Source organism: Bufo gargarizans, chromosome 4, assembly GCF_014858855.1.
Source record: "Bufo gargarizans isolate SCDJY-AF-19 chromosome 4, ASM1485885v1, whole genome shotgun sequence".
Classification (NCBI taxonomy): Eukaryota; Metazoa; Chordata; class Amphibia; order Anura; family Bufonidae; genus Bufo; species Bufo gargarizans.
In genome coordinates, this window is record NC_058083.1 from 98,346,263 (window position 1) to 98,359,156 (window position 12,894).

General features: G+C 42.3%; 1 protein-coding gene across 1 annotated transcript in view; it reads right to left on the bottom strand.

The window, feature by feature from the left end:
* Nucleotides 1–12,894, bottom strand: part of RASA2 (RAS p21 protein activator 2) — a 139,296-nt gene that overhangs the window by 93,906 nt on the left and 32,496 nt on the right. The window contains exon 2 of the mRNA XM_044289832.1: nucleotides 8,458–8,575. Within this exon, the coding sequence (XP_044145767.1) occupies nucleotides 8,458–8,575 (118 nt within the window). The remainder of the gene's footprint in view (nucleotides 1–8,457; nucleotides 8,576–12,894) is intronic.

Genomic DNA, 12,894 nt, shown 5'->3' on the forward strand with positions numbered 1-12,894 from the left:
ATATCTAACCACACCCACTTTCCCACAAACTTTTCAAAAATTGGATTGATTGGTGTATGAAAAGCAAAAAGTTGCTTAATTTGCGGTAGTGACTCCCAAACAGTCACAAAAGCCAAATTTTGTGACTTTTTTTTTAAAGACAGAATTCTGGAGGGCCGAGTAGATACATTCCCCCCAATGTCTCTAAAGTTTAAACTCTGAGAAACAGGCAATATAGAAGATGAGATAGAATGGACGTAGTGGTCAAATGTATTTTTCATGTATTCTCCCATTAGATGGAAGTCCTGGAACTATAACTAGACATTAATGGTATATACTGTAAGTTCAATATGCCCTAAATACAGTATTTCTGTTGTCAATATCCCTTAAAAAAAAAATTCGGCCCTTGACGTTGGTTCAGTCTGACAATGTGGCCCCCACCCCTGACCTAGAGGCATGGGTCAGGTGAGTGCAGCAAGCCTCATCAGACTCCTCTCCCTCGCAGCACTGGTGCACGATGCTGGGGTCGGCATGTCAGTACTCTAAGGCCCCTTGCAGACGAGCGTGTCCGGATTAGGTCCGGATGCGTTGCGTCTGCGATCAGGGAAAATCGTGCAAATAGGTACGCAATTGCAGTCAGTTTTGACTGCGATTACGTTCCGATGTTCCAGTTTTTATTGCGCGGGTGCAATGCATTTTGCACGTGCATGATAAGAAAAAAACTGACTGTGGTACCCAGACCCGAACCCGAACTTCTTCACTGAAGTTCGGGTTTGAGTTAGGTATTCAGTATATTTTTATATTTTTCCTTATAACATGGTTATAAGAGAAAATAATAGCATTCTTAATACAGAATGCTTAGTAAACTGTAGATTGAGGTGTTAAAAACTATAAAAATGTACTTGCCTGTTCCAATTGATCGCGCAGCCGGCATCCTCTTCTTGCTTATTGTTTTAGGACCTGCAAAAGGACCTTTGGTGACATAATCGCGCTCAGGTGATGTCAGCGCAGGTCTTGATGAATGAAAATAGAAATCTTCTATCTTCATTCAGCAGGACCTGCGCTGACTTCACAGCGCTCACCACATGGTGAGCGCGATTACGTCACCAAAGGTCCTTTTGCAGGTCCTGAAAGAAGAAGCAAGAAGAGGATGTTGGCTGCGCAATCAATTGGAACAGGTAGGTTATTTTCTTATTTTTTTTTAACACCTCAATCTACAGTTTAGGCTACTTTCACACGAGCGTTCGATCGGATCCGTTCTGAACGGATCCGATCATAATAATGCAGACGGAGGCTCCGTTCAGAACGGATCCGTCTGCATTATATTGGCATATAAAAGCTAAGTGTGAAAATAGCCTCAGACGGATCCGTCCAGACTTTCAATGTAAAGTCAATGGGGGACGGATCCGCTTGAAGATTGAGCCATATTGTGGCATCTTCAAACGGATCCGTCCCCATTGACTTACATTGTAAGTCTGGACGGATCCGCACGCCTCCGCACGGCCAGGCGGACACCCGAACGCTGCAAGCAGCGTTCAGGTGTCCGCCTGGCCGTGCGGAGGCGAGCGGAGCGGAGGCTGAACGCCGCCAGACTGATGCAGTCTGAGCGGATCCGCATCCATTCAGACTGCATCAGGGCTGGACGGAAGCGTTCTGCTCCGCTCGTGAGCTCCTTCAAACGGAGCTCACGAGCGGACAGCAGAACGCTCGTGTGAAAGTAGCCTTACTTATAACCATGTTATAAAGGAAAATAATACAGGGAATACACTTTAATGGGGTCCAGGGTTGCTTTCTTCCCCATCATCTGCTAGCAACCATGCGTGAAAATCGCACCTCATCTGCACTTGCTTGCGGATGCTTGCGATTTTCACACAGCCCTATTCACTTCTATGGGGCCTGCGTTGGGTGAAAAACACAGAATATAGAACATGCTGTGATTTTCACAAGTGATGCGTTAAAATCACCGCTCATATGCACAGCCCCATTGAAGTGAATTTGTCCGGATTCAGTGCGGGTGCAATGCGTTCACCTTACGCTCTGCACCCGCGTGGAATTCTCACCCGTGTGAAAGGGGTCTAAAAGTCCTGAATCCAATTACAGAAGTGACACACCGCTGAAACCAGAGGGTCCGTCAGTACACTATGCTGCCCTAAGTGAGGACAGCATATTGCTTGGTGCCAGTCCATTTAACCCTTTCGCTACCAGCGCTGTACATCTACGGGGATGGAGCGATGTGTAAACATCCACGTGCAGTGGGCGCCATGGCCGGCAGATCTTTGCTGTTTCAAACAGCAGAGACCTGCGGCTAATTACCGTGACCAGCAATAATACCGATCCCAGTAAGTAAATGCTTTAAGATTCCGTGATCAAGTGAGATCACGGCATCTAAATGCACAAAAACCGGGAAGCTCGCGCTTCCGGGCTTGCTACTGATACACCATGTAGCCAATTGGGGAATCGGTAGGTGCATTGAACACTTTTCAGCCTAGCTGACTAGGTTGAAAAAGTGTTCATGCTGCATTTCTTATTTTGGCCACCAGATGGCAGGCCAGGATAAGAAATGAGCAATATTCAGTTTAAATTGCATTTTAAAAATCCCTGATAGAACAAAATGAAAAATTTTAAAACATAATTTATTAGGCTCATATATGAGCCTCAAAATCATCACCCAAAAAAAAAAGTTAGACGTTTAAATCACCCCCCTTTGCGTATAATTAAAAAATAAATACCTAAATCACAATAAATATAAACATCATGGGTATCACCGCAACAAAAAACGCCCATACTATTAAAATAGAAAAATAAAATTCCAAAACGGCAAATTGCGTAAACGGAAAAAAGGGGCAAAATGTCCGATTTGCCAATTTTTTTTTATCGCTTCTCTTACTGAAAAAAAATGAAATAAAAAATGTGATTAAAAAGTCACGCACACTCCAAAATGACATCAATAAAAACTACGGATTGTCCCGCAAAAAATGAGCCCCTAAACAGCTCAGTATACATAAGCAAGAAAAAGTTATGGGGGTCAAAATATGATGATGCTAAAAAAATAAATAAATTTTAATCAAAGTTTAAATTTATTTTGACACTATTTAGACATATAAAACCTATACATACATATAGGGTATCGGTGTAATTGTACTGACCCAGAGAATAAAGGGCATGGGTCAGTTTTGCCGGAAACTAAATGCTCTGGGTACAAAACCCGTAAAAATTAGGTTTTTTTTCCTATTCCACCCCATTTGGATTTTTTTACCGCTTTCCACTACATTTTATGCCGTAATTAATGGTGGCATTATAAAATACAACTTGTCCCGCAAAAAATAAGCCCTCATACAGCTATGTGAACAGAAATATATAAAAAAAGTTATGGCTGAAGGAAAATAGGGAAAAAAGATGAAAATGCAAAAAAAAAAAAAACCTCTGGTAGTGAAAGGGTTAAGGGTGACACGGAGTCTGAATATGTAGTCTGTGCCTTCATACTCACTTGCCCTGTAAAGCTGTGCTACCACAAACCAGCTGTGAAATGCATTGAGAGGACTCCAGAGCACACAGAGGAGTCCTCTCAACGCATTTTACTGCTAGTACCTTATTAGACTCGGCATCACTTACACTATACACCGTCTGGAGGGTGTTTTGGAGCAGACACATTCCTGTTATTCCAATGGAGTATAATGCAACGTTAAAAGACCCTAAAACAATGATCAGAAGATTTCTTTTCTTTTTTTTTTTTATCAGATCATTTTTATTAAAGATTTTCAAGAAAACAAAAACAGTACCAAGCACCTCCTATCCCCTCCCCCACCCCAACCCTCCCGTGCGAATTTCTGAAATAACTATGCTCATAGCAGTACAATTTTGCCTACTTCTCAAGGTCCTGCTGTTCACATCACGCTACGCCGAGACGTGCAGCATCCAGCCCAATGTGCACAATCCACATACTCCACTGACAATCCAACAGGCTGTGATATAACCTATTGTGAATTGTGGATCCTGAGTTATCTATATATCTGTCATTCCAATTCTGCATGTAATGATAGGGAGATATATAAAAAAGAGCATCTGTCAGCAGATTTGAACCTATGAATCTGCCTGACTTGTTACATGCTTGGCAGCTGAAGGCGTCTATGTTGGTCCCATGTTCATATGTGCCCGCATAGACGCTCCGATCTCTCTGCAACTGCTGCAACATCTGCACTTTGATCGACTTTAGGAGAAATCAGGGCCAGGCATGATCACGTTTTCACTCCCTGCCCTGTCAATCAAAGTGTAGAGGACATAGCAGTTGCAGAGAGAGCAGAGCCTCTAGGTGTAATGACAACGCCCCCGTTGCTCCTAGAGGCTCATTTGTATATAGTTAAACATCATCTTTCTCAGCAATGCGGCACATATGAACATGGGACCAACACAGATGCCTTCAGCTGCCAAGTGCACATGTAACAGGTCAGCCGGTGGCATTTAAGTAAATACCAATATCTTCCTAAAATATAAAGAAATAGAACACATTCACGGCAAACCTCTTTTTTTATTTTATTTTTACGTTAGTGAAAAAAAATATGACACAGGGAAACCACGTCAGCAAAATACCAACCGGATCTGGGGTTTGTGCAATATTCATTTACTGAAGAAGCAAGCAGAGGAAATGATGCAAAAACATGAGACCAACTGCTGCCGTAACTACATTACAACTTCCTATGAACTTGTGGCTTTGTTTCATGTCATATTAACGTCTAGATAAGTTTATTGTAAAAAAACAGCATTTTCCTTATGTTACTACAATATGTGACCAAAGGCACCTAGATGACTATTGCCCAGACACTACAGTCACCGGCCTACAAGAGTTCACTAAGATAAAGCGGAAACTGGTAAGACATGCTGAACTCATTGTTAAAAAAGAAACCCCTGTGCGGTTTGTGTCAGTTTTTCTTTTCTTTATTCATAGCCCACAGTTTCCTGCGCACAGACTGCTTTTAGGCAAATGTATGTAGAAACAGGATTGTGTACGAAACGTCTGACCCTGCAAAAAATACACACGTACTTCACACTGGAGTTCAGTTCTTGATGAAACATAGTGTTCCCCGACCAGTGGCTCCTGTACTGTATACAGAACCATGTGGCTCCCCGGCCTTGATGACAATCTATGGCTGCAGAGACTGAGTCGTCTAAACTGGTTTGCCATAACCATCTAGAAAGTGGAATGAGAGTGTCCACCAGATACACTTCACAAAATGCTTGAAGGACTATTTTGGCAGGCTTTTCTTTTTTTATACATTTATATCTCTGCTTTTTCTAACTTCAGTTGTACACGGGGGGGCAGGTGTTATCAGTGATTGATAGCATTCTCTGTGCAAGTGTGTATACAGAGATAGCCTTCAGTCAATGATAATTGTACATGGGGAAGGTATTATCAGTGATTGATAGCATTCTCTGTGTAAGTGTGTATACAGAGTTAGCCTTCAGTCACTAATAGATGTACATGGGGGAGGTGTTATCAGTGATTGATAGCATTCTCTGTGTAAGTGTGTATACAGAGATAGCCTTCAGTCACGAATAGATGTACATGGGGGAGGTGTTATCAGTGACTGATCATTGTACACTCACCACACGGCACTGCTCTGTGTCCTCTGAGGGCAGCCATGACAGATCACTGACACAGAGCTGCTGTCCCCTCACACAGCAGGGTCTCCATGTTCTCCTATGTGACACAGCTTGAGCCTCTCTGCCCTGTCATCTCTCTCTTCTGTCAGCTCTTATATGCGGGAAGACCAGTGTCAAGCTACATCTATTAGAACTACACTGGAGAGTCAGCACACACAGATAGTACAGACAGGAAGTGTGAGTCACAAGCATTGTATAACTGCAGCTAATCACTGCATACACTCACCTACTATATATCTGTACTCCTGGAACTTTGCATTGGAGAGAATTTATGAGGGACATTCATCAAGACTGGCGTTCCCATTTGCCAGTCTTGAACCCTCTGCGCTGGAGTGGGATGCACCTAATTGAAGAAGCACATGCCTCTTAATAAATTAAGTGCATCTCTGCTCTGCCGTGCACCAGAAACTGTGGGATTGTTCAGACTTCATCTATAACGTACCCCAGTTTCTGGCATAGTTATAGTAAATCCGACAAGCAGCACAAAGTCCCACCTCCATTTCCCACCTGCACTTCGGAAAAGTGTCAAAACCCTTAAAAAGTTGCAAATTATGGCGCACATATGGAGTGCACCATAATCTGTGACTTTTTTACACCACAATATTGGTGTAATGCCCTTAGTAAATGTCCCTCCTTATGTTTAACAGAATACAGGGAGAGGAGAGGCCTGAGAGCTGCCAGGATTGATCTGATAGGTAATTATGTCCTCCAGTAATTCACAGGAAGTCAGCCGCAGGGAGAGGCCGAGTTCCTGTTTACACAGCAAGTAGTAAGACTTGAGGTTGTTGTGGAAATTTTATTAGGATGTGTATTTAATATATTGTGTATTGTCATCATGTCTCTCAGTGTCAGGGTAAACCATTGGAGTGGATATCTTCCTGTGTATGTGGAGACACAGCTGCTGGGCGCAGAGGTCTCCGTCGGCGAATGGTCCATGTACTAAGCACTGGGCTGGGGGAGACTGATGTGTTCAGCAGAACAGTGTTTTGTTGGCTGATATATGCACGCCGGCTAGGGTCCCCGCGCAAGACGCGGATTTATTGGCTTGACGTGGATGCATTTGTTAGGAGAACAATATACGAAAGGAACGTGCGCTTGTTGTCTCTAGTGCGCCTGATCAGCCGCTGGAGATAATGACGTTGTCCTATAAATAAACACGCATGAGGATCATAGTAACTTTATTGGGCATTGATCACTGAGCAAGGCTGGATAAAGTTCACTCCAGTGGTAATGGGTGTTAGCTGGCTATGTTATTCTAAATGATGGTCATTCTAAATGATGGTACATGGACCATTCGTCACTTCCTGTATGTTTGTTACATGAAGTGGTCGGGTGACGGGCCGGCCCCTTTTCTATTGTTACACCTTTTTGTGACTAAGAAATAAAAGTGAAACAGCCTGGGCAGGAGGAGGCAGTGCTCAGCAGGACTCTACATGAAAACACCTTTGTATGACTTTTACCTTTCCTTACACAAAGTCTGATGCAAGCGAATTTCTACTACAAATATTTCTATTACAAGGTCATAGGACCAGCTTCCCATAATGAAAAGGTTTAAAATGTATGGATGCAACTGAGTTGGAGTGTAAGAAACTACCCTGCTAGAATACTGGTGGTAAGTTAGTAATATATGAGAATAAAAATAAATAATAATAAGAAAAACACCAGCAAATAAATTGACATATGGACAATAGATGAGAATTTAGGGGTTATGGGGTGTTCAGTATTGATAGCCTATCCTTGGGATAGGTAACCAATATCTGATTGGTGGCGGTCTGATGCCTGCCAATCCACTGTTTAAAGTGAGCGCCATGTTCTTTTCCTAGGCCAGTGATATCATGTTTACAGGTCACATGACCCATTTTGCAGTTGTAATACTAAGCACAGCCACTATCTAATGTATGGTGCTGTGCTTGGGAGGAAGCTGTAGTGTGCACCGAAGCGCCGCAGCCTCCTCAAACAGCTGATAGCGGGAACGCCCGGTCATCGGACTCCCCACCGATCTCCAGAGGACAGGTCATCAATAGCAAACTCCCAGAAAACTCCTTTAGTATATATCTTTCTGGTACAGTATTACACCGTAGATATTCCGTCACAAAAATCTGCATGTAATAGGCCATGTGCGCATGCAGTCTATATGAGGAACATCTTGTGAGAAAGTCTCGCCCAGAGATTGTGTCTTAATGGAAAGCATTGACAGCAGGTAAATTATAAGAACTTGGGCTCTGATTCATCAAGACCAGTGTCCGTTATGTCGGTCTTGATGGTGCCTGCGCAGCCAGAGGAGCCATGTAATTTAGGACGAAGAACAATCAGGGCACAGTCCTCCGGCAGTCCAAGCGCCAGAAAGAAATCTACGGCATATCGGAGCTGCCGTAGATTTCAGTCATTACTCATCATTCCAGTTCCTAGAGTAAAAAAAATTATGAATGATCCAATGGCTCACGCTCCGCCTTTGTCACACCCCCATCTATAAAATTGGCAAGGGCGATGTAAAATGGCAATTGTGTCGAGAAAAGTTGGGATTTGTAAGTTTTCTATGCCAAAAACAGGCATATGGGGGGATTATAAATTCCCTCCTTCATCTTTTTTATGATTTACATACTGTCTTGCAGGCAGACAACACCAACGCCTACATACATACCAGCCCCAGATTATTTAGCTGGGCCTGTCTGGACCTAACAGACATGGAACCTGTCACTGTGTTTGGGTCTGGTCCCGGGCATCTGACATTTGGAGGCACTGAGGAAAGGCTTTCAGGCATCTAAATTATAACAAAACCATAAAAAAAAAATATATAATAAGAATAATTTCCTTTCTTACTTGAGAGACTTTTCAACAACACTGGTCCTAAAGATCTCCTCCTGGTCCAGATTAACCGTGCAGAAGCAATCCCTCATCTTGTTTGGTCCTGGATAAGGCAGCAGATTTTTGGCCTCACCTGTAAATTAAAAGAAGATCACACCGTTAACGCAGCGGGAGGTGTGAAGTTTTATTTTTATTTTTTTTAAAAAGAAGAGCGAATGACACACAACTATGACGTCCATCCAGTTTCCTCCCACAGTCCTATGAAACTGGCTCTATTGTGTGTGCGCCTGAGATAAGGAAATTAGATTGTGAGCCCCTCGGTACACTGATCCAGATTATGTTAGTGCTATATAGGCTACAAGACCAACATATAAAACAAACATAAAGGTAGATTACACAGTATAGTACAGTGTAGACAGTTACGCAACATGTGGCACTTGTGGGATTCGTTCTCTAGAAGGAAACAGCCCTTTCCTGTGATGCAAACTGACAGATTCAGCGTCAGAACGGTAACACTACTCAACAGCAACTACTACAACCCTACATCTGAGGGCGTATCCTAAACCTAAAACATCCGGAGCAGACGCGTTTCGAGGTACCTCTATGGAACCTGAACATTGGCACAAACCGCGACATTGGCACAGAGCTGAGAGATTTTTAAAGCATTAAAATGTCATAGTATGAAACTGTAGCTATTAAATGCACATTGTCAACCTTAATAAAGCACAAAAAGGGACACAAATCTTACTTTTATTAGAGCGTTATTGTCCTGTATACAAACTTTAAGTACAGAAGCAAAGTGCTATGGAACCGCTAATCCAGAGGACAAGCAATAGGAGACATTTAGTCCCCGTTCACAGGATCAAGCTACTGGAGTTCACTGTGTCTGACATTGCCGGATCGGATACGACCGTGTACCGTCAGATCCTCATTGACTATAATGGGATCCAGTGGTGATCCGTTCACTTTTCCCGCATAAATGCAGAGTGTCGGCCAGAAAAATACCACAGTCCATCAGATCAGGCGAGCGAATTTACAACATGAACGTGGCCTTACTAAACAAAACATGAAGGTATTCTGTATTCACCCATTCTCAAAATGTGTTACAGCGCTGCCATATGAAGAAGAAAAAAAAGAGAAAAAACAAAACAAAAACTTTACTTGCTTTTTTAGACTTTCAGTCTGTAGGAAGATGCCTGACATACATGAAACACCCAGACACAAAAGGTCAGGAAAATCCACAAAAAAAATAATAAAAAATCCAGGCCCAGTAATATAACTCAAAAAGAGCACATCTAGGGTTTCTACACTTTTTTCTAATATGCTCGAAAAAGTGGGTGGAGCTTCACGGGTAAGGACTTAAGATCCACCATTTTGAGTCAATATTTTTGCACATTTCTGGTGTATAAATCTCTGAAAGTAAACCAACCAATAGCTGGTATAGAGACAGAGAAAAGTGTCTATCCCTGCACCATATTTAGCGTCCATTCACACGTCCGAAGAACGGGTCCGCATCCGTTCTGCAAATTACGGAACAGGTGCGGACCCATTCATTCTCTACGGGGCAAAAATGGACTGCTGTCCGCATTTGCATTTCCGGAGCGCGCCCCCGATCTTCCGGTCTGCGGCTCCGTAAAAAAAAATAGAACATGTCCTATTCTTGTCCGCAATTGCGGACAAGAATAGGCAGTTCTATGGGGGTGCCGGCCGGGTTTTCTGTGATGACTAATTGTGCGCCCGCAGCCAGTATCCACCAGTGTGATCCATTTATGCGTATTTAGTTGTTGTGGCTTATCACAACCACCCAAGGTGAGAGTATAACCTATAGCCTTGTTGGGATTTGTGGACGCTATTACTGGCTGTACCATCCTATTTTTTTCCTATATTTTATGTAACAATCTTTTTGTCCTACAGCAGACAGGGAGGATCCTGCAGCAGCCACCTGTCTTACAGCCAGACACAGTACGGGTCCATTCACACGTCCGCAACGATTTTGTGGTCCTCAAATTGCTGATCCGCAAAACACGGACAACGGCCATTTGCGTTCCGCATTTTGCGCACCGCACATGGCTGGCACTATAATAGAAATGCCTTTTCTTGTCCGTGGCTGCGGACAAGAATAGGACATGTTCTATTTTTTTGCGGAGCCGCGGAACGGAAGTGTGAATGCGGACAGCACACTGTCACACTTTCATGTCTGAAAATGAATGGGTCCGCACCTGTTCCGCAAAATTGCGGAACAAATGCGGACCCATTTTGCAGACATGTGAATGGACCCTGAGGAGAAGGAGGGAGGACATGACTATGCTCCTTTGACACAGAGGGGATTCCTTTATATATTCATCAGTTCAAGTTGTAATATGAGGCAGAATAGGTGTATGGCAAAGATTAAAGGAGTAAGTGCTGGGTTATTTTTATTTTCTTGTGCATGGCTATCTTTAGAGTTCCTTTAAAATGGTTTTCTGAGATTTTTTTATATTTTTTTACTGATGACCTATTCTCTGGATTGGTCATCAATATCTTTTCGGCTGGGGTCCAACACACGAGACCCCTGCCAATTAGCTATTTTCACAAGGCAGCGGCTCTCCTATAAGCGCCGTGGCCTCCTCACAGCTCATCGAGCACAGTGCTGTGCATTGTATAGCGGTTGTGCTTCGTATTGCAGCTCAGCCCCATTCATTTGAATGAAGCTGAGCTGCTCCTAGGCCTAGTGATCGATGAACGTGACGTCACTGGCCTAGGAAAAGCAGACAGAAGGCTGATGCCTCCTTGAACAGCTGATCAGCGGGGGACCCCGACCTATCAAAATTAGTGATGAGCGGCAGGGGTCATATTCGAATTTGCGATATTTCACAAATAATTTATAGAATATTCGTCGAATACTCGCAAATTCGATTATTCGTTATATTCTACGATTTTTTTACCCGAAAAATCGGCAAGGTAATGATTGTGTAATATGCGAATTTTCGTAATACTAATTTTTTATTGCAAATTTTTCAACTTACAACTATCAGACAAAGAAGATTATAGCACTCTATTAGCTAAATTGCTCTATATTCGTTTTTTTCCCGAATATTCGCTATATTGCTATAACTTTGTTTTTTCGAATATTCGGAATATTCTAAAACAAGAATATATAGCGAATATTCAAAAAAAATAAGAATATAGAGCAATTTTGATAATATAGTGCTATAATCTTCTTTGTCTAATAGTTGTAAGTGGAAAAATTCGCAATAAAAAAAGTTCGTATTACAAAAATTCGCAAACAACACTACTCCTAAAGTCAAATATACTGCAGCCTTCTCGTTGGCCCACAAGCTAGAAGCAGGGAGGGATCATGTGTACTGATTAAAAAAAAAATCGAATATTCAAAATTACGAATATATATCACTATATTCGAAATATTCTCGAATTTTCGAAGTACCTATATTCGCACTAAAAATTTGAAATTTGAATATTTGCGATCAACACTAATCAAGATACTGAGGACCTACCTAGAGGATAGGTGATCAATAAAAAAAATAATAATAATTTAATACATTTCTTTAGAGGTATGGTGCATTGTCAAAAAAGGAAAAAGCGGACGGAAGGTCTTCTGGATGGACAATCCCACAAAAAGGCAATGGCCAACTGTACTAAGAAAAAAGTGCTAGTGCTGCCCCAAGCAACCAATCTGATCACCTATTTAATTTTAATCTGGAGAGTAAAAGCTGAGATCTGATTGGTTGCTGTGGGCCTCACTGATGCATTTTGCAGAACAAGTTTATACATTTCTGTTTTTTGGAATTTTTAGTTGTGGAAGCGGCTCTGCTTTACTAAAAATATTTAGAGGCAAGGTCGGATAAAGGCAATCATAATGTACACCCTGTCAACACAATCACTGGGGGGGGATTTGGAGGGAGAGGCAGTTAGGGCTAGTTTATTGCTTTTTTTTTATTTTTAATTTTTGTATCTTTGCGGTGTTTGTTTTTTTTTGGACTTTTTCATACAAAAACCCCCCACCTCCAGCTGTAAGTCTATGGGAACCTATGAAAACGCAGTAAAGGTATTTTTGTGCCATAGACATCCATTGTTTTTTTGCCCAGCTTAAAAAAAAATTGTCAATGTGTCTCGCGTTTATTTTGCAATGGCACAGTACCTATAAGTAATATTTAGTAGACAACCCCATTGAATACATATGTTTTACATGTAAAAACCAAAACGTGTAAACCCTTACTTGGATTTACACGGGCCGACTGAGTGGCCGATTGTTGGGAATGAAGTGTTCCTTCCCGACAGTCGGCTGCTTGTTTAGTGAAGGAAATTTCCTCCACAGTATGGGAACTAGTGGTCGCTATTGCGATCGCTCGTCCTCATACAGCTGCATTGTTTCTGGGCAGCAGATCGCTGTTTAGACCGAATGATCCGCTGCCCAGAAGCCATGATTGGTGGTGCCTGCACGAACGACAGCAT